Source organism: Mesoplodon bidens, assembly GCF_964165515.1.
Source record: "Mesoplodon bidens genome assembly, chromosome: 2".
Classification (NCBI taxonomy): domain Eukaryota; kingdom Metazoa; phylum Chordata; class Mammalia; order Artiodactyla; family Ziphiidae; genus Mesoplodon; species Mesoplodon bidens.
The window spans coordinates 14,690,940-14,714,009 of record NC_138177.1 but is presented as its reverse complement, the minus strand read 5'-3'; the positions used below and the strand labels follow the sequence as shown (position 1 = coordinate 14,714,009).

General features: G+C 38.7%; 1 protein-coding gene across 2 annotated transcripts in view; it reads left to right on the top strand.

The window, feature by feature from the left end:
* Nucleotides 1-23,070, top strand: part of USH2A (usherin) — a gene marked incomplete at both ends in the record, with an annotated part of 794,746 nt that overhangs the window by 425,603 nt on the left and 346,073 nt on the right. For both annotated transcript variants that reach the window (XM_081220997.1, XM_081220996.1), the window contains one exon: nt 18,625-18,776. In XM_081220997.1, the coding sequence (XP_081077123.1) occupies nt 18,625-18,776 (152 nt within the window). The remainder of the gene's footprint in view (nt 1-18,624; nt 18,777-23,070) is intronic.

The following is a 23,070-nucleotide window of genomic DNA, read 5'->3' as shown; positions in this document are numbered from 1 at the left end:
CCGCCCCCCGGGAGGTCCGGGGTCTTCTGCCAGCGCCCAGCAGGTGCTCTGCAGGAGCCGCCCCACGCGCAGCTGCACTCCCGGTGCATCCGTGGGGAGGAAGGCGATCCCCGCGTCCCACTCCCGCGCCATCTTACCCGGAAGTCCCAAGGCTGTTTTGATCACTTCTGTATTCCCAGCATGTAACACAATGCCTGGCACATAGTAGGTCCTCCATAAATATTTTCTGATGAATCAGATTACTATGCCAGTAGGTTACCAAAAAGCAAAGCCCTAAATCCAGTATATTTTTTTCAAAAATTATTTTATAGTATTTAGTAAGTAGCTGTGTTTTCACAATGTACTCTCTGGGCTTGATTGAAGTAGGGGAGGAATCTTATGTAAAGACTTAGCAAACACATATAAGAAACTGCTAGGTGGTAGGCTTAATGGATAAAGAAGATGTGGTACATATATACAATGGAATATTACTCAGTAATTACAAAGAATGAAATAATGCCATTTGCAGCAACATGGATGGACCTAGAGATTATCACACTAAGTGAAGTAAGTCAGAGAAAGACAAATACCATATGATATCACTTATATGTGAAATCTTAAAAAAATGATACAAATGAACTTATTTACAAAACAGAAACAGACCCACAGACCTAGAAAACGAAGTTATGGTTACCAGGGGAAGGGTGGGGGAGGGATAGTTAGGGATTTGGGGATTGACATGTACAAACTGCTATATTTAAAATAGATAACCAACAAGGACCGACTGTATAGCACAGGGAACTCTGCTCAATACTCTGTAATAACCTAAATGGCAAAAGAATTTGAAAAAGAGTAGATACACATATATGTATAACTGAATCACTTTGCTGTATACCGGAAGCTAACACAACATTGTTAATCAACAATAAAAAAACAGAAAAAAAAAAACCCTGCTAGGTGATGACAGCCTACAAGTAAGGAATACAGACCTGTCTCAAATGTGCAGATGAGAGATGATGCAGATTATTTCTTTACAAGAAACATGCAGTTCGTGACATAGATCAGAGTAGGAGGAGACAGTCTCAGCTGAGATTCCCATAACAAACCGGGCTTGAACTTATCCTGGAAGAAAGGGACAGCTCTAAGCTCATGCCTTTTATGTGCATAACACCTAATTCCTTGGGGACTTTCATATATGCTCACTCATTTGGTACTCACGTTAACTCAGGCCACCAGGGCAAGGAATAGTGTCCCAATTTTATTGGAGAGGAAATAAAAGCTTAGAAAATGGAAGTTCCTTAGCCAAGTTTTAAAGATGCGTAGTCGCGAGAGAACAGCCATATGCAGTGAGAGAAAGTTCTTCAAAGGGCAGCCACCAGCTGGGAAGTCTTCCACTTTGCCCCCTGATTTTGTGTCTGTGGCTTATTTTTTCTCCACCACATTTAAGAGAGTGCCCAGAACATAGTAGGCACTCAGTAGTTACTGTGCTGATTGAATGAATAATCATTTACATGTACAGGCATAAAATAGACTCTTAAAAATAATTGGTCATAAATGTATAATTCTGCAGCTCTGTTTTTTCCTCCTGACAAATATGGTGTAGGCATCTTTTCATGTCAGTATATATAGCTCTCCCTCATTTTTTCTAAAAGCTTATTTGAAAGTTATTGAATAAAACCACAGCTCTATCCCACCATGAGGGTACCAGGTACATGACTAGTGTGCATTCTTCGGTGCTACTGCATCTCATCAATGCCAGCTAACCATTACTTATAAACAACATTGACAATGAGGTCAGGTGCTTGGTCCAGTACACAGTGCTCAGATGGATTCTGGTTTATCTTGAGGTAGTGTAGCAAGAAAGATTCAGCCAAGTTAGAGCCTCAGGAGTCCCCAAGGCTAGGGGAAAGGCCCCTGGATCAGCTGCTAACCCCTTCCTTCTCAAACTAAAACAAATTAAAATGTAAGGAATAAAAAAAGAAAAGAAAGCTGGTATAGCTACTTTAATATCAGACGAAGGAGATGTTCAGGCAAACAGGATTATTAGAGATAATTAGGTAACTTCATATTGATAAAAGGTTTACTAAAATTAAGAACTTTTTTTTCATCAAAATATGCTATAAACTAAGTGCCTGAAAAGATAAGTAACAGAATGGGATATGATATTTACAACACATGTAACTATCAGAAGACCAGTATCCACAATATATAAAGTATTCCTAGGAATCAATAATAAACTGGGGAAAGATCTGAAAAAGCATTTCACAAAAGAAAAAAAAATTAAATGGCTGATAGATATAAGGAAATGTACTCAGTCTCTTTAATAAGCTGGGAAATAAAATAATACCAAAACAAAGCACCATTTTATGCAAAAAATACTGGCAAAAATTTAACAGCGTGACTATACAAGGTCTTTTTGAGGATATGTAACAATAAGGACTCACAGGCACTATAGGTGGTAATGGGAATTGATGTACTTTAAAAAAGAGTTGAGCATTGTCTTACTAGACAATTGAATATATCCCAACAACTCCACTCCAGTATCTATACCCTAGGAAACTTGTACACATGAGACTCAGGACACATGTGCAAAAATGATGATAGCTACATTGATATATCAGCCAAAATGTGGAAACCATCTAAATATCAACAATAGAATAAATATATAAATTGTGCCATACAAGAATACTATACAGCCATGGAAATGAGCAAAGTATGGCTACCCTCAACAGCATGGATAGAACTGGTGCATATTATGTTGAACAAAAAATGATGCAAAAAATGCATAAATATGATTTTATTAATTCAAAGTAGAAAACACACAAAACTTAGTTGCTTTGTTTAGGGATGCATTCTTAGGTAGAAAAGCAAGAAAATGGCTCTTAAAGTCAATCTAGTTGTCTGTGGCGGGGGGAAGGGTTGGAATCATGAAGGACTCCTAAGACACTTGCAGGGTGCTGCAATATTCTATTTTTTTAATCTTGGCGATGGTTATAGGAGTTTTGCTTTTTAACTTGTTTTAAAAATATAACATATTTTACACACTTTTCTATATTATGTTTTATTACATAATTTTTAAAAGATAGGGAAAAAATAGACCCCCAGAAGCTGGCGAGTATCCTGTTTGGTGCCCTGTGGAGTCTGAATACTTCAGTGCCAACCATCACGGCCAAGTTAGCAAACCTCTCTCAAACCTGTTTTTCTCATCTGTAAAGGAAAAGTGAAACTCTTTCTGCTTTCATGGGTATTTCCTGAGGACTAAGGTATCTGATTAAAACATAAATACAGGGCTTCCCTGGTGGCGCAGTGGTTGAGAATCTGCCTGCCGATGCAGGGGACATGGGTTCGAGCCCTGGTCTGGGAGGGTCCCACATGCCGTGGAGCAGCTGGGCCCGTGAGCCACAACTACTGAGCCTGCGCTTCTGGAGCCTGCGCTCCACAACGGAGAGGCCGCGATAGTGAGGAGGCCCGCGCACCGCAATGAAGAGTGGCCCCCGCTCACCGCAACTACAGAAAGCCCTCGCACAGAAACGAAGACCCAACACAGCTAAAAACAAATAAATAAATAAATATATAAACTCTAAAAAAAAAAAACCATAAATACAGTTGTTATTTTTCAGCATCAACTTCCCCTGCCTTTCAAGTGTTTGCCTCTTCTGTCATGCTTCCCTACACAACAGTTTTTGTTTTGTATTTTAGTTAAATGTTGTTTTTTGAGATAATTCTAGATTTACATGCAGTTGTAAGAAATAATGCAAAGAGAGCCCATGTGTGCTTTGTCCAGTTTCCCCTAATGGCCAGCATCTTCCAAAGCTATAGTACACTATTGCAACCAAAATTTTGACACTGATACAGTCAAGATACAAAACAGACCCATAACTTTCTTTTTTAATCCTCAAATGCAAATCAATCCCTTTTAAACCATTAATATAGAGGCAAGCTAGGTTTTTATGAGTTTTTTCATTTGGAATTTCACAGTCCATTTCTTATATAGATACCTCTCTCTTCGACTAGTGACGTTGTTATACCATATTTAGTCTAACACATCCCAGTCTTAAGCTCATGTTTGTTTTATTAAAAAAGAGAAAGTACAGTTGACCCTTGAGCAGTAAGGGTGATGTGACAGAAAATCCACGTGCAGTCCTCCCTCAGCATCCGTGAGGGATTGGCAGGACCAACTGCAGGTACCAAAATCCGCAGCTGCTCAGATCCCCATAGTCAGCCCTCCCTATCTGCGGTTCTGCAGCTATGGAATCAACCAACCTCAGAATGTGTAGTTTTGTATTTATTGAAAAAAATCCACAAATAAGTAGACACATGCAGTTCAAACCCATGTTGTTCAAAGGTCAGCTATATATAAAAGCGTTAAAGATATTTCTCTTAGAATATGCCACGCGCTACTGCTGAAATGTGGCATTTCCACATCCCTGCCTGGGTTACAACTAGTTATGATACATTCAGAAAAATGTGGCTTTAAAAATTATTAATATTATTTTTTCTTTTTGATATTTTCATCTGTCCTACTTTTCCCTACCGCCATGGTCTTCCCTACACCAGTATTATATATGTCATTCTAGGATAATTTTTCTCAATAAGACTTTCATTATGCCCCTAGTCAGTACATAAAAGCATCAATGATTCTCCTGTGCATCATAAAATCCCAACTTCTTGGAGCAGCATTCAAGCCCTAACTCCCTTTGAATCCTTATTTTCTATTAGACTTCAACCAATTACAGCAACAAGAAAATACTGGTCTATTCAGGATATCTTCATTATACCTTGCACTTGCTTCCTTCCACACATTGGTAAATATCATTTCCCTACCAGGGCCATCTTCCTGAGTCATTGCCTTTTCACCTTGTACCATTTATGGAAGAATCTATGGAAGACGCAGCTTCCTTGCATGGAAGACTTGGCTGCTCTGAAAAGCTTTTAGTACTCGCTTTATCCAGAGTGATTGTTCCCTGCTAGAAGCTTCTGTACTTACTGTCTATACCATTTGTTGGGCATAAAGGTTTTGTGGTGCTTATCACTCATCTAACTCTTGGATTGTTATTTAGTTAGACCTGTGTTTAACCCTTTTTTTACTTCCATAAAGGTAGATACTATTTCTTATTCTTTCTGTACCCCAAAGCACCAAGCATAGTACCTTTCAGGTAATGGACTTTCAAAAAATATATGTTAATTTTTTCATTAGGCTCATCCACATTGCTTTTAGGGCTAGAGCATGTTCATCAGTTCTTAATTTGAGTGGAATTCCTGCATATTTTAGAAGAGAAAATTAGGCTGGAAATGGGTAACAGGAGTAGTGGCAGCAGTGGGATGAGATTGCCAGATCCCACTGCTGAATTTATCTTTGTATGACTTTGGGAAGTAGCTTAGCCTCTCTAAGACTGCATTCCCTCATCTCCATAACAAGGCAACTAACAGTTCTAACTTCTTGGTGTTGTCAAAGTTAACAGAAATAATTCATATAAGCATGCCACCTGTTGTCCAACTCAAAGTAAGTGTTCAGTACATTTTTTAATAATTGTTTTATAATTTCGAAAATATTTACATGGCATTTTAAGAACTTAGCATTTTACTTTTCCCAAAGCTATCCATACATGTCCTGTGCTCTAGTCAAAGAAAGAAAGTGTCTTCTTAGGCTATGTTTAAAATGTCCACTAGATTATATTCACTAGTTTTTGTACCTCACTTTGGGAATCTGAGGTCAATAAAAATTGTTGTGTTAAGAGATATTTTAGACTTATTACTTAATGTATGTTTTGAGAACTGAATTATACAGTGTTTCATATCATACTATTATTATTGATATCAAAACATTTGCTAATAAAAACAAGCTATGAAATTTGCTTCCCTGTCTTGACAAGAAATGGAGTGTGCTTTTCAAATGGTATCTCTTATTGTCCACAATTTACCAGGAAATTTGTCTTTGTGTCCTTAATTCAAGATTTTATAGTTAATGGCCTTGCCCAAATCAGATCAGAGGAAACGCCTTGTCTTAGGCTTTTTTGGGGGATGGGGGCACAGGTGGATTCCAGCTCTAAACCACAATAGTATCCCACTTTGGTCTGACCTTAGATTTGGTGATTGGCTGGTAAGACCAAAAGGCAGAAAACCCAGAGAGGTCAACACCGCTAGTCTGTTTCATCCTCACAACATGCTTATGGTGGCCCCATCTTCCTGGTTCTGGGACAGGAAACTCATCTTGCTAGTACTGGTGAAGACCAGATTGATCACTGATTGCATGTGACGTGATCAGATATGTGTTTTGAAAACTACCCTTCTGACTGTATTATCAAGAATAAATTTTGTGGGAGTATGAATAATGCATCAAAACGCTTAGGTGGCTATAATTCTTAGGTACGAAATGGTGGCAGAATGGACTAGATGGCCATGGATATAGAGATGGGGAAAGATCAATTTGGGATGTAAGGTCTACAGGACTGAGGATGGAGTTGGTGTGGTGGATGAAGTAGAGAAGAGTTTCCAAAATGACTTAAAGGGCTAACAGTATTTATCCAGTGCACACTGGTTCTACAACTGATATTTTAGCCCTATAAATCTTTTAGCATCCTACAAGTACTGTTGAATATTGGTCACCTAAGAAAGCTGGGTAACTGTGTGTGTGTGTGTGTGTGTGTGTGTGTGTGTATGAGTATGAGTGTGAGATCTCACCTGCCCTGAGTCTGGACTTCACTCTCATCCACTCCTTATGCATCCTGAATTGTATAAAAGTGAGCAGTTGAATTAACTGTCACAAATGTCACTTAATTTCATTCTCAGCTCATTTGCCATGTGCTCATCTTACTCTGAGCCCTTCTCTCAGTAACTGTCTATTATTTCTTTTCTTTTTCTTTTTAGTTTCTGCTTTATAACAAAGTGAATCAGTTATACATATACATCTGTTCCCATATTCCTTCCCTCTTGCGTCTCCCTCCCTCCTACCCTCCCTATCCCACCCCTCCAGGCGGTCACAAAGCAAGCTGATCTCCCTGTGCTATGCGGCTGCTTCCCACTAGCTATCTACCTTACGTTTGGTAGTGTATATATGTCCATGCCTCTCTCTCGCTTTGTCCCAGCTTACCCTTCCCCCTCCCCATATCCTCAAGTCCATTCTCAAATAGGTCTGTGTCTTTCTTCCTGTTTTACCCCTAGGTTCTTCATGATATTTTTTTTCCCTTAGATTCCATATATATGTGTTAGCATACGGTATTTGTCTTTCTCTTTCTGATTTACTTAACTCTGTATGACAGACTCTAGGTCTATTCACCTCATTACAAATAGCTCAGTTTCGTTTCTTTTTATGGCTGAGTAATATTCCATTGTATATATGTGCCATATCTTCTTTATCCATTCATCCGATGATGGACACTTAGGTTGTTTCCAGCTCTGGGCTATTGTGAATAGAGCTGCAGTGAACATTTTGGTACATGTCTCTTTTTGAATTATGGTTTTCTCAGGGTATATGCCTAGTAGTGGGATTGCTAGGTCATATGGTAGTTCTATTTGTAGTTTTTTAAGGAACCTCCATACTCTTCTCCATAGTGACTGTACCAATTCACATTCCCACCAGCAGTGCAAGAGTGTTCCCTTTTTTCCACACCCTCTCCAGCATTTATTGTTTCTAGATTTTTTGATGATGGCCATTCTGACCGGTGTGAGATGATATCTCATTGTAGTTTTGATTTGCATTTCTCTAATGATTAATGATGTTGAGCATTCTTTCATGTGTTTGTTGGCAGGCTGTATATCTTCTTTGGAGAAATGTCTATTTAGGGCTTCTGCCCATTTTTGGATTGGGTTGTTTATTTTTCTGCTATTGAGATGCCTGAGCTGCTTATAAATTTTGGAGATTAATCCTTTGTCAGTTGCTTCATTTGCAAATATTTTCTCCCATTCTGAGGGTTGTCTTTTGGTCTTGTTTATGGTTTCCTTTACTGTGCAAAAGCTTTGAAGTTTCATTAGGTCCCATTTGTTTATCTTTGTTTTTATTTCCATTTCTCTAGGAGGTGGGTCAAAAAGGATCCTGCTGTGATTTATGTCATAGAGTGTTCTGCCTATGTTTTCCTCTAAGAGTTTGATAGTTTCTGGCCTTACATTTAGGTCTTTAATCCATTTTGAGCTTATTTTTGTGTATGGTGTTAGGGAGTGATCTAATCTCATACTTTTACATGTCCCTGTCCAGTTTTCCCAGCATCACTTATTGAAGAGGCTGTCCTTTCTCCACTGTACATTCCTGCCTCCTTTATCTAAGATAACGTGACCATATGTGCGTGGGTTTATCTCTGGGCTTTCTATCCTGTTCCATTGATCTAACTTTCTGTTTTTGTGCCAGCACCATACTGTCTTGATTACTGTAGCTTTGTAGTATAGTCTGAAGTCAGGGAGCCTGATTCCTCCAGCTATGTTTTTCGTTCTCAAGATTGCTTTGGCTATTAGGGGTCTTTTGTTTTTCCAATCAAATTTTGAAAATTTTTGTTCTAGTTCTGTGAAAAATGCCAGTGGTAGTTTGATAGGGATTGTATTGAACCTGTAGATTGCGTTGGGTAGTAGAGTCATTTTCACAATATTGATTCTTCCAATCCAGGAACATGGTATATCTCTCCATCTATTTGTATCATCTTTAATTTCTTTCATCAGCGTCTTATACTTTTCTGCATACAGGTCTTTTGTCTCCTTAGGTAGGTTTTTTCCTAGATATTTTATTCTTTTTATTGCAATTGTAAATGGGAGTGTTTTCTTGATTTCACTTTCAGAGTTTTCATCATTAGTGTACAGGAATGCCAGAGATTTCTGTGCATTAATTTTGTATCCTGCTACTTTACCAAATTCATTGATTAGCTCTAGTAGTTTTCTGGTAGCATCTTTAGGATTCTCTATGTATAGTATCATGTCATCTTCAAAGAGTGACAGCTTTACTTCTTCTTTTCCGATTTGGATTCCTTTTATTTCCTTTTCTTCTCTGATTGTTGTGGCTAAAACTTCCAAAACTATGTGAATAAGAGTGGTGAGAGTGGGCAGCCTTGTCTTGTTCCTGATCTTAGTGGAAGTGGTTTCAGTTTTTCACCATTGAGGACAGTGTTGGCTGTGGGTTTGTCATATATGGCCTTTATTATGTTGAGGAAAGTTCCCTCTATGCCTACTTTCTGCAGGGTTTTTCTCATAAATGGGTGTTGAATTTTGTCAAAGCTTTCTCTGCATCTATTGAGATGATCATATGGTTTTTCTCCTTCAATTTGTTAATATTGGTGTATCACGTTGATTGATTTGCGTATATTGAAGAATCATTGCGTTCCTGAATAAACCCCACTTGATCATGGTGTATGATCCTTTTAATGTGCTGTTGGATTCTGTTTACTAGTATTTTGTTGAGGATTTTTACATCTACGTTCATCAGTGATATTGGCCTGTAGTTTTCTTTCTTTGTGACATCCTTGTCTGGTTTTGGTATCAAGGTGATGGTGGCCTCGTAGAATGAGATTGGGAGTGTTCCTCCCTCTGCTATATTTTGGAAGAGTTTGAGAAGGATAGGTGTTAGCTCTTCTCTAAATGTTTGATAGAATTTGCCTGTGAAGCCATCTGGTCCTGGGCTTTTGTTTGTTGGAAGATTTTTAATCACAGTCTCAATTTCAGTGCTTGTGATTGGTAAGTTCATATTTTCTATTTCTTCCTGGTTCTTCCTTCCTTGGAAGGTTGTGCATTTCTAAGAATTTGTCCATTTCTTCCAGGTTGTCCATTTTATTGGCATAGAGTTGCTTGTAGTAATCTCTCATGATCTTTTGTATTTCTGCAGTGTCAGTTGTTACTTCTCCTTTTTCATTTCTAATTCTATTTATTTGAGTCTTCTCCCTTTTTTTCTTGATGAATCTGGCTAATGGTTTATCAATTTTGTTTATCTTCTCAAAGAACCAGCTTTTAGTTTTACTGATCTTTGCTACCGTTTCCTTCTTTTCTTTTTCATTTATTTCTGATCTGATCTGTATGGTTTCTTTCCTTCTGCTAACTTTGGGGTTTTTTTGTTCTTCTTTCTCTAATTGCTTTAGGTGCAGGGTCTGGTTGTTTACTCGAGATGTTTCCTGTTTCTTAAGGTGGGATTGTATTGCTATAAACTTCCCTCTTAGAACTGCTTTTGCTGCATCCCATAGGTTTTGGGTTGTCGTGTCTCCATTGTCATTTGTTTCTAGGTATTTTTTAATTTCCTCTTTGATTTCTTCAGTGATCACTTCGTTATTAAGTAGTGTATTGTTTAGCCTCCATGTGTTTGTATTTTTTACAGCTCTTTTCCTGTAATTGATATCTAGTCTCATAGCATTGTGGTCGGAAAAGATACTTGATACAATTTCAATTTTCTTAAATTTACCAAGGCTTGATTTGTGACCCAAGATATGATCTATCCTGGAGAATGTTCCATGAGCACTCAAGAAAAATGTGTATTCTGCTGTTTTTGATGGAATGTCCTATAAATATCAATTAAGTCCATCATGTTTAATGTATCATTTAAAGTTTGTGTTTCCTGATTTATTTTAATTTTGGATCATCTGTCCATTGGTGAAAATGGGCTGTTGAAGTCCCCTACTATGAGTGTGTTACTGTCGATTTCCCCTTTTATGGTTGTTAGTATTTGCCTTATGTATTGAGGTGCTCCTATGTTGGGTGCATAAATATTTACAATTGTTATATCTTCTTCTTGGATCGATCCCTTGATCATTATGTAATGTCCTTCTTTGTCTCTTCTAATAGTCTTTATTTTAAAGTCTATTTTGTCTGATATGAGAATTGCTACTCCAGCTTTCTTTTGATTTCCATTTGCATGGAATATCTTTTTCCATCCCCTTACTTTCAATCTGTATGTGTCTCTAGGTCTGAAGTGGGTCTCTTGTAGACAGCATATATATGGGTCTTGTTTTTGTATCCATCCAGCCAATCTGTGTCTTTTGGTGGGAGCATTTAGTCCATTTACATTTAAGGTAATTATCAATATGTATGTTCCTATTTCCATTTTCTTAATTGTTTTGGGTTTGTTATTGTAGGTAATTTCCTTCTCTTGTGTCCCCTGCCTAGAGAAGTTCCTTTAGCCTTTGTTGTAAAGCTGGTTTGGTGGTGCTGAATTCTTGTAACTTTTGCTTGTATGTGAAGGTTTTAATTTCTCTATTGAATCTGAATGAGATCCTTGTTGGGTAGAGTAATCTTGGTTGCAGGTTTTTCTCCTTCATCACTTTAAATATGTCCTGCCACTCCCTTCTGGCTTGTAGAGTTTCTGCTGAGAGATCAGCTGTTAACCTTATGGGGATTCCGTCGTGTGTTATTTGTTGTTTTTCCCTTGCTGCTTTTAATATGTTTTGTTTGTGTTTAATTTTTGACAGTTTGATTAATATGTGTCTTGGTGTATTTCTCCTTGGATTTATTCTGTATGGGACTCTCTGTGTCTCCTGGACTTTAGTAACTATTTCCTTTCCCGAATTAGGGAAATTTTCAACTATAATCTCTTCAAATATTTTTCAGTCCCTTTCTTTTTCTCTTCTTCTTCTGGAACCCCTATAATTCGAATGTTTGTGTGTTTAATGTTGTGCCAGAGGCCTTTGAGACTGTCCTCAGTTCTTTTCATTCTTTTTTCTTTATTCTGCTCTTCAGCAGTTATTTCCACTATTTTATCTTCCATGTCACTTATCCATTCTTCTGCTTCCGTTGTTCTGCTATTGATCCCATCTGGAGTATTTTAAATTTCATTTATTGTGTTTCTAATCATTGCTTGATTCATCTTTAGTTCTTCTAGGTCCTTGTTAAGTGTTTCTTGCATTTTCTCTATTCTATTTCCAAGATTTTGGATCATCTTTACTATCATTATTCTGAATTCTTTTTCACGTAGACTGCCTATTTCCTCTTCATTTGTTAGGTCTGGTGGGTTTTTATCTTGCTCCTTCACCTGCTGTGTGTTTTTCTGTCTTCTCATTTTGCTTATCTTACTGTGTTTGGGGTCTCCTTTTTGCAGGCTGCAGATTCGTAGTTCCCATTGTTTTTGGTGTCTGTCCCCAGTGGCTAAGGTTGTTTCAGTGGGTTGTGTAGGCTTCCTGTTGGAGGGGACTGGCGCCTGTGTTCTGGTGGATGAGGCTCGATCTTGTCTTTCTGGTGGACAGGTCCACGTCTGGTGGTATGTTTTTGGGTGTCTGTGGCCTTATTATGTTTTTAGGCAGCCTCTCTGCTAATGTGTGGGGTTGTGTTCCTGTCTTGCTATTTGCTTGGCATAGGGTGTCCAGCACTGTAGCTTGCTGGTCGTTGAGTGAAGCTAGGTGCTGGTGTTGAGATGGAGATCTCGGGGAGATTTTCGCCGTTTGATATTATGTGGAGCTTGGAGGTCTCTTGTGGACCAGTGTCCTGAAGTTGGTTCTCCCACCTCAGAGGCACAGCACAGACTCCTGGCTGCAGCACCAAGAGCCTTTCATCCACACGGCTCAGAATAAAAGGGAGAAAAAGTGAAAGAAAGAATTAGTAGAAGAAAGAAAGAAAGAGAGAAAGAAAGAAGGGAGGGAGGAAGGAGGGAAGGTAGGAAAAAGAGAAAGAGAGAAGATAAGTAAAATAGAATAAAGTATGATGAAATATAATAGCATTATTAAAATAAAAAAAATAATTATTAAAAAATTTAAAAAAACAAACAAAAAAACGGAGAGATAGAACCCTGGGACAAATGGTGGAAGCAAAGCTATACAGACAAAATCTCACACAGAAGCATACACATACACATTCAAAAAAAGAGGAAAAGGGGAAAAAATCGTAAATCTTGCTCTCAAAGTCCACCTCCTCAATTTGGTATAATTCGTTGTAAAAAGAGGAAAAGGGGAAAAAATCATAAATCTTGTTCTCAAAGTCCACCTCCTCAATGTGGGATGATTCGTTGTCTATTCATGTATTCCACAGATGCAGGGTACATCAAGTTGATTGTGGAGCTTTAATCCGCTGCTTCTGAGGCTGCTGGGAGCAATTTCCCTTTCTCTTCTTTATTCTCACAGCTCCCGGGTCTCAGCTTTGGATCTCGCCCCGCCTCTGCATGTAGGTCGCCGGAGGGCGTCTGTTCTTTGCTCAGACAGGACGGGATTAAAGGAGCAGCTGCTTCGGGGACTCTGGCTCACTCAGGCTGGGGGGAGGGAGGGGCACGTAGGCGGGGCGAGCCTGCGGCGGCAGAGGCTGGCATGACGTTGCACCAGCCCGAGGCGTGCCGTGCGCTCTCCCGGGGAAGCCGTCCCTGGATCCTGGGACCTCGGCAGTGGCGGGCTGCACAGGCTCCCCGGAAGGGTGGCGTGGACAGCGACCTGTGCTCGCACACAGGCTTCTTGGCGTCGGCAGCAGCAGCACCAGCGTCCCACGCCCATCTCTGGGGTCCTCGCTGTTAGCCGCGGCTCGCACCCATCTCTGGAGCTCCTTTAAGCAGCGCTCTTAATCCCCTCTCCTCGTGCACCAGGAAACAAAGAGGGAAGAAAAAGTCTCTTGCCTCTTCGGCAGCTCCAGACTTCTTCCCAGACTCCCTCCCGGCTAGCCGTGGCGCACTAGCCCCTTCAGGCTGTGTTCACGCCGCCAGCCCCAGTCCTCTCCCTGTGCTCCGACTGAAGCCCGAGCCTCAGCTCCCAGCCCTGCCCGCCCCGGCGGCCGAGCAAACAAGCCTCTTGGGCTGGTGAGTACCGGTTGGCCCAGATCCTCTGTGCGGGAACCTCTCTGCGTTGCCCTCCGCTCCCCTGTGGCTGTGCTCTCCTCTGCGGCTCCGAAGCTTCCCCCCCTCTGCCACCCACAGTCTCCACCCGTGAAGGGGCTTCTAGTGTGTGGAAACCTTTCCTCCTTCACGGCTCCCTCCCACTGGTGCAGGTCCTGTCCCTATTCTTTTGTCTCTGTTTTTTCTTTTTTCTTTTTCTCTACCCAGGTACGTGGGGAGTTTCTTACCTTTTGGGAGGTCTGAGGTCTTCTGCCAGCGTTCAGTAGGTGTTCTGTAGGAGTTGTTCCACGTGTAGATGAATTTCTGGTGTATCTGTGGGGAGGAGGGTGATCTCCGTGTCTTACTCTTCCGCCATCTTCTGGAAAACCCCCTGTCTATTATTTCTTTATCCAAAGTTCTAAATGTCATGGTTATAGTTTCTCAGCAGAGCTTGCTAGGGGCTGACTTGTTAGAGTCAAGTAGACAAAACAAAGAAGTTAGTTTTGAGAGCCTATCACTGAGGGAGAGTGGAGAACTCAAAAAGGAGACACTAGACTTGAGGAAGTGTAGCCACTGAGTGGTGTTAAGGGGAAGAGCTGGGTAAGTATCCTCTATCTCCTCAGTCTTGGAGGGTATCATTGAATTAGCGAATACAGTCTCTGATGCCTGTAATGCACAGTTTGAATCATCACAGAATGATTCACTTATATTCATTATTGTCTGTGTGAAACTATAGGAAAGTGAGTAGTGCTTGCTGGAAAGATTTCCTTCAAAAATTGTTAAGATTTTTAAGTTTGTGCTTCAGGGATGAGATTGAGTTATAACGAAAATTAACTCCTATAAAATATCTCATTTCCCATTATGTCAGATAAATGAGATATTATGCACATAATCCCAGCAGAAAAGAAGTTCTCTGTTCCCCAATTATGTAAGAAAAGGGAAATATTGACTTGGGTACTTTCTGTTTCAATGTTGAAAAGCAGATCAAGAAGATAGAGTTTCAGGAGTCTTAAAATTTCTTTAAGAGCTTCTGCAACATGTGATTTGCACATAAGTGCAATAACATAAGTGATTTGCACATTGTGTGCCCATCACATACAATGATTGCTTAGCAGAGTGCCTGGCATATAATAATTTCTTGTCTTTATTATTATATTATTAGTGTGATTTAATCTATTTTTCTTCTCTTAAATTTTCCATGTGCTAATTGGTTTCTCACTATGTACCTCTCATTTCTTAGCTTTAATTCATTTGTGCTTTTGTGTGTCAAGTATTAAATGGCATTAAAACAAATACTCTCTATAAGTATTCTTTGAGTTACCATAGATGGTCACATTAGAATAACGAAAAACAGATGCTGGCAGCTGCACTTTTTGGTGGAGCCAGAGTGGTACCTGATAGTAAAATGAAGACACTTTCTCAAAAAATTGGGAAATAAGGGAAGTGGACCTGCTTTCGGAAAGAGACATGGTACAGAGTTATCTTCAGAAAGGAAAATGGGTCAAAGCACTAGCTTTTTAAAGTAGTAGCTCATTTAAATTTTAAAAAGCTTTCATCCTAAAGGATGTATTGATCAAGATCTAATTGGTCAAATTGAAAATGTGTTAGGTATTCAAGAGAGACTGTATTTAATATTGTACAAGGAGTTGGTTACAAGAGCATTGGAAGGACTGGAAGAAAAAAAAAGGGAGAAGGAGGTGGATACCAGAAGAACAAAAAGCGTGATTGCCAGCAAGGTGCTTAGTTTCCTGGGCAGGAGCTGAGCTTTGGGCCCGCTGCTGGATCTGCTGATTTGAATTGGATGCTTGAACCATCAAGAGCCACCGAGATTCCACTACTGAAGAAGCTGCAAATGCAGAAGAGGAGCTTGTGATGTCCGGACTGCGTGGTGTGTCCCCTGCTTGGCTGTGTAGTGACAGTCAGCAAAGGCCTCTGCTCTTGGCGCTGGAAGCTGGATGTTTTCTTTCTTCCTGCTTCTGCCCTTCTAGCAATACCTCCTCTTGGTGAAACTTACTAGAAAGTCAACCAGCAAGAGAGCTACAAATGTAATGTACTGGCTGCTGGGCTCAGTGCACAGAGCAGACTAGAAGTGTGGATGTAGAGCTGTGATCAGATGACTTAGATGAATAAGCAGCTGAGCTATTCAGCAGCGATGCCCACTCTTCTACCTTCTGTTACTTTCCACTACTGACGATAATCACTGCATGCTTCCACCCCAAATGATACTACTCTGCTTTGGACAGATGAAGATGCTCTTACCCTCTGTCACTATAGTCATATCTGGGTGGTATTAATTCCCCTTTCAGTTTAGATACAACCCACATGGATATTCTACAACTTAAAAACTAAACTATAAACGAAAACCCACGAACTTTTTAAATATAAATCAATAGGGAAAAGGAGGAGGGAAAATTCGTTATTACATACAAATCTCTATGTAATAAGCACGAAATAAAAAATAACATCCACAATTCTTGTTTCTATAACTAGTTGAGGCCATAGTTGATATGTACAACTTCTTCCCCTTGCTCTCAGCCAGTTGCCCATCTGTTTGGGATTCTTGACCTAGCGATGCAACCAAATGTGTACTACTAAAAGGTCTGTGTCCTTAGTGGTTGTGGCTTAAGTTACTTTAGACTTTTAAAAGTTACATGTTCGGATCTGGTCAGACACAGGGATGTCCTTGGGAAAGTCCAGAATGTCAGCATGCAGAAGGAAGCTAATTCCTCCTTCCACATAGTCATTTTTTCTTTGCCTGTTGATCTAGTTGCACGAGGATCCCAAATTGCCAGGTGTCAATAATATTCTCAGTTTCTAATTTACTGGTACCTTGGTGATGCCCCATGATATAAGTATTCCTCTTTGTGAGTAGAGAAAGCACGAATAGTTTGTGTAGCATATGAAGTATAATAGTGAGAGGTAATACGCTGACTACCTTCTCTTGAGCCCAACATTTTCTCACTATAGAAAAACCAGCATCAAATACAGGTTCCTTGTTCAAAGCAGACGTAGCATCCTATAAGAACTCCAGATCCACAGGATGTTATCTCTCAGATTGGGCTGTAAGGTAGGCTTCCAGAGGTCATTTCGGCAGTCTCCCAGACTATGGGTTGATGAGGTATATTGTAAGATGGATAACTTCCATAGTTAGAGTTAGTTCACTTCCTCCTTCTTTTGCTATAAACTGGTTTCTTAATCAAAAGCAGCATTGTGAGAGATATTCTGACAACAGGCACAGCATTCCATAATTTCACAGATGATGGAGCTGCCAGACCACTGTGAACAGGTTCTAGAAGTGAGCAACTCCTTCCCAGGAGAGAGGGACGCTTGCGAAAAGTCTCCTGGTATAATGAGTCCCAGAGTGAAGCTGTCCCTAATATGATGACGGATGAAGGTTTGATCTACTTTCAGGACATTCACAAGACCAGATCTGCTGTTCATAAGGCTGAGAGTCAGGCATCCTGGAAGCCATCTCTCAGGGACTCTCTTGATGACCTTTGATTTTGCTAGAGTCTTTGTTTCAAAACTCATTCCTTCTCTAAATCCTGATTTTGAGCTATTCTATAATATCAACCTTCTAGCAAGTTTCTTTTCACATTTCAGGTATCTAGGTATCTTTTTCCTGTTGTCTTGAATTTTCACTCTGTATTGGATGCTGGTATTTTATTCCTATGCTGCATATACATTAATGTATTCATTCAGTCAATATTTTTTAAGTACCTACTATGTTTTAGTCATAGTGCTAAGCTCTAGAAATACACAGGTGAGAAAGAGTCAAGATTGCCTTGGGGATCCTGTAGCCCATTGGCAATGTCAGGCAATTAAATAAGGAATAATGATACTAATAATGTGAGAAGTGGGAAAGTAAATACTATGATGAAGATGGGCTGTGCACTAGTGGAGAGGCACCCAACATCTGTCCTCAGGGAAGGCTATCTGAGAGATGAACAGTTAAGTCCTCAAGGACACACCCAGGAGGCCACTGTGAAATTCATTTTAGTTTGAAAGAGGTTCTAATTTAGCATGCAAGCAAAGTTCTGTTTCCCCCAGTATAATGTTTAATGAGTGTGGGGATGCTGTATTTCCAGTGAACAGAGATCCCTAACTTCCTTTTAATGCATGTTTGTATGCAATAAATCAAATGATTATATTAGCCATATAAATGATATATTAGCCATTCAGTCTCTCAAATCTCTGTTAGTTGATTTCATGAAAATGTACATAACTTCTGAAGTAAATTTGTTGATCATTAAATCTAGCAAATCATAGTTTCTCTAACCCATCCATGAGTGTCTCATAAATGTAATCCATGCAAATTGCCAAGGCTTTCTGTTTAGGTGATTCAGTGTTGTAATTGAGAGCATGGGCTCTGGAGCCAGACCGCCTAGGTTCAAATCCTTACTCCGAAACCTGCGAGCTTTGTGACCTTGAGCAAGTTACCTAAGCTATCTGTGCCTGATTTTCCTCATCTATGAAATGGTGATAATAATACTGCCTTTATTATAGTAGTGCTGTGAGGAGAGAGTTGAAAAGGAGGATGCTCTTGGAACAGTGCCTGACACATCCTGAGTCACACACAATGCATTACCCAACAAGGTCATTGGACTTCTAAAGCACATCTATTAGGATATCATTTTAGAAAGCAATACAAATTATAAATGTACTTAATTTATTCATTTTTTATATGGAACACCAATGACAGCAGTTAACGTGATGCAATAGAAAGATTCCTATACTGGGACTCTTGGATTCTATTTGTGTCTCTATATGAATTAGCTTAACATTTTGATATTCAAGAGTTTAAAGCCGGTTTTATCCTTTGGAAAGAGACAGGGGTTAGACTAAGGGAGAGACTGTGATTCCACGAAATTAGAAATCATATCAAGAAGTGCTTGCTTCTTTTAAGACATTCTTTGCTATTGTCTAACAGTCATACTAAAAGGCAATTATTATCTTCCCAGGTGTTATCACCAGTTACAGACTATATCTTGATGGTATATTAATTCACAATTCCTCAGAACTCAGCTGTCATGCTTCTGGATTTGCTCCTTGGAGCTTACATTCCTTCAGAGTCCAAGCCTGCACGGCCAAAGGTTGTGCTCTGGGCCCGCTGGTGAGTGTATGAATTTACATTCTGGAAATGTATTAAATGTCAGATGACAATGAATAGGCAACTCTGCACAGCTAGCCTTTCAAGTTGGATGGGAGAGTTTCTTTTTATAAAATATCAATTAAGGGTTAGTAGGATTTTATATTCAACATAAATTTCAAGACTGCACATAGGTCTAGTGAAGGACAGAATCTACATTTTACTGAAATTTCAAAAGGTAAGTTGACCAGCTGAGCAGGCATACATGCAATTTTGCCTAATGTAGTGACATACTTAAAGTGGATGTTTTTCTTCCAAGTAATGAACTTGACCACTTGAGTAAGTTTATGATTAAAAAGTGAAAATAATTAAAAGCTCATAACTGCCACAATATGTCAACACTGCTTCCCAACAAGTATGTTAATCAATTAAAAGATTGTTTGCCCACTGGTGAGTGTATGAATTTATTAGAATTTAATAGATTCATCCATTAGAATAATATATTTTAATTTCATGAGCATGATATATTAATAAGAACAGTATTTAAAATTACATTAATATCAGCTTTTGATATCCACATTTCAGAAATCTATATCTACCTACATTTCATTTGTAGTTGAAAGATAGACAAAATTGTATTTTTTATTACTGATATAATTTTCAAAACCCAATTGATTGAACATAATTGTCATAGACCAGCATGACATTCTTTAGTTTCAAAACATAACATTTGACTCTTGTGCATATTTCTTGATTGATTAGATTTAGCTTCTTTTAAGGGAAATGCTCATTCATTTTAGATATTTTTTGGCAGTCTTTCCTAATGGCCTGTCATTTTAATGCATTTTGTCTTCATTGAAGAGTGTATTCTATAAATATTACCTTGAAAAACAGCTCTACCATTTAATTTTTTGCTTCCTTATTTTTGCTCACACCTCCCGTTTCGCTTCAGAGATTGGTTGCTTTCCAAGCTGCTAACATCATCTATCAGTGGAGCTGAGCTGTAGTCTTTATTGCCATTAAGTATTTTATAGCCTGGACCCCTCTGATGGTTACTTACTCTTAAAAGCAGGAATGGCAATAGGCCAGCCTTTCTTCTCCATTCAAAAAAGAAAAAGAAACAAAAGAACACATCCCATGAGCTTGAAACTGAGACTTTTTCAAAAACATAAAGTGCATATTGTGGTCCTGGCTACTAAACTGGGTCCCACTCTGTCTCCTGATGTTCTGGTAACTTTAAACAAGGGGGACATGGTTATCAATCTATGTCTTGTATGGATAGTAGGCGATGTTGACCTGAAGGAATCAAATTCCACAATGCCTGATGGGAAGGAAGAAACCGAATTGGATTGTAAAACCCTACTCTCCCACGGCCTCACACATCCTAGACTCAGTTCCAACTTAAAGCACAGAGTTATTTTCTCCTTTTTGTCTTTTTCTTTATCCTGTGCTCAGTATAAAAACACTTTTCCCAAGTCAATGATCCATCTCTAATTACTGGGGTTGAATAACAATGTCTTTATTTAGAACAAGTCAACTGTGTTGCCAAGAAGTTAAAACCCATGGTCTTCAATTGATTTCTGAAATACTTTTTTTTTACCAATTTCATGTTATGCCCTTAAGAGATTACATATTTGAGTATTCTAGATAGCTCTGGATATCTATCACAATCATGAAAGATATTACAGATTCAACTTTTTGTTGATGATGATTCTTTTTTTTTTTTTTTTGTGGTACGTGGGCCTCTCACTGTTGTGGCCTCTCCCGTTGAGGAGCACAGGCTCCGGACGCGCAGGCTCAGTGGCCATGGCTCACGGGCCTAGCTGCTCCACGGCATGTGGGATCTTCCCGGACCGGGGCATGAACCCGTGTCCCCTGCATCAGCAGGCGGAATCTCAACCACTGCGCCACCAGGGAAGCCCGATGATGATTCTTTTGAATGTGTCCTTGATTTAAGGAATCTAGGAATCAATCTTAAAAGCCAGAATTATCATTAAATCATAATACGATGTTCAACAAAATCCAGCCAAATTGTGTGTATATATATCACTTAAAGGTATTCTTTATCTGAAGCCCAATGTTATAGCAAATATTTCATTGAAACAAAAAAATTTATGATCTCTATTTTTAAATCTTTTGCTGGAAGAAATCAAAGAGTTAATTTTCCAGAGTCAATTTTTTTTTCTTCACCTAACAACATTGCTTAATGATAACTCTTGGTTTTTAGAAAGAGAAGCCTGTTTGTTTCACCACTTACATATTTAATATCATTGATTTTCATGCACATAGGGAAATACCATTCAATGTTTCCTATGACAAATATGCTCTATAGTCTTGAATGTGGTCTGGTTCACCCTAAAAATTTTCTAGGTTGCTCATATAATAAAACAAAAAAAAGGACGAATTTGATAAAGTAGAATATTTTTAAAATAAAAATACTTGCATAAATTCCATATTCTTAGCATGTTAATTAGCATTAGTACAATATTTTTTCTGCCCTTAGCCTAGCCAAGTTTATTCCCTGTTATTCGTGATTCAGAAGAAATTGCTCTGTACTATCTGAAAAAAAAAAAAAAAGATTTCTGTGTGTTTTGTTCACTTCTTGTCCATTTACACAGTGTATTTGGATTTTAAAGAAATTCCAACATAAAAAACAATTTACAGTGCCTTTGATCTTAATTTTTTAAGATGCTAATGTGCATTGTCAAATTAAATCCAGTAATTGAGGTTTCATAAATGTTTGAAATAATGAAAAAAAATGAACAGAAAATGCAGCACCAGAAGAACTATTTAAATTCTTTCCTTTTTTCAACTATTTTGTTGAATTGCAATTAGAAACCCTTCACATTTTGTGTTTCTTTAATAATATGCAATAAATTTGTCCATAGGAAAATCACTTTGCTTTTGTTTCTTTGTCTTTCTCTTAGCCACTGTTAGGTAACACTGGTAGAGTGTAAGACAGGGAACTTTATGACTGTATCTGGCCTTGGAACATTCATTAGATTCAATTCTCCTAGGACCCTTTTAAGGATGAAGTGTGAAACTATAGTTCACTGCTGCATGATATGGTTAAAAAGCTGCCTTGGTTTCTTGGTGATGGCATGCTTATACAGATAAACACACCCAGACACACAGGTACACATGCTCATATTTTCACAGCCATTTTTTTTTTTTTTTTTTTTTATAAATTTATTTATTTATTTTTGGCTGTGTTGAGTCTTCGTTTCTGTGCGAGGGCTTTCTCCAGTTGCGGCGAGCGGGGGCCACTCTTCATCGCGGTGTGCGGGCCTCTCACTGTCACGGCCTCTCCTGTTGCGGAGCACAGGCTCCAGACGCACAGGCTCAGTAGTTGTGGCACACGGGCTTAGTTGCTCTGCGGCATGTGGGATCTTCCCAGACCAGGGCTCGAACCCGTGTCCCCTGCATTGGCAGGCAGACTCCGAACCACTGCGCCACCAGGGAAGCCCTCACAGCCATTTTTTAAATAAAGAAACGAATAAATTTTGTTATTTAAGACATCTAAATCTTAATGGCAATAAATGTTATGGTCAAGAAAATCCCATGTGGGATATCTATCTTATACCTGCTATTTTTCCCTCATGCCTCCTTGGAAAACATGCTTTATTCTATGAAACCTTAGATTTCTCAACTACTACAAAAGGAAAATAATGCCTACTTTACAAGGGGTTGTTGTGAAAATTTAAATGAAATATTTATACAGAGTTTTCTGGTACATGGTAAGAGTTGTATTAAGGATAACAATTTTATTAAAATGTTTATTTTCGTTGCATATTTCTTCTCAAATATATTTTTTTCTGTGTCAAGGGAGTTTCCCAGGTGAAAGCCAAGTCAACCTTCTAGAATGCCTTTTCCTTAGCATTTTTTATGGCAAGATTGATAAACAAAATGGTAATTTAAAAAAAAAGTCAGAGCAAAATAGTACAACTGCCAAATTTAATATAGTGTAAAAGCACTGAAGCATTTATCCATATACATAAGGAAATTTTAAAATTCTATTTATTTCAAATTAACCAGATATTTGAGAATAATAATATAATTATCTGGATTTTCCCTTAATTCTTCAACTTCTTGAGTCTCCTTTTATTTGGAATCCTTTAAAGTAATTTTCTATACAATAATTTGAACTACATACATAGATATAAACCAATTGTATTTGTTATGAAATATTAAAATGATGAATTGATATTTTTCTAGTCAAGTTTCTTTATCATTTTTTGTACATAGCTATTAGACTAAAAAAATGACTAGCAGTTATAGATCTAAAGAACCCCATAGCCTTTCTCAGATGAAAATAAAA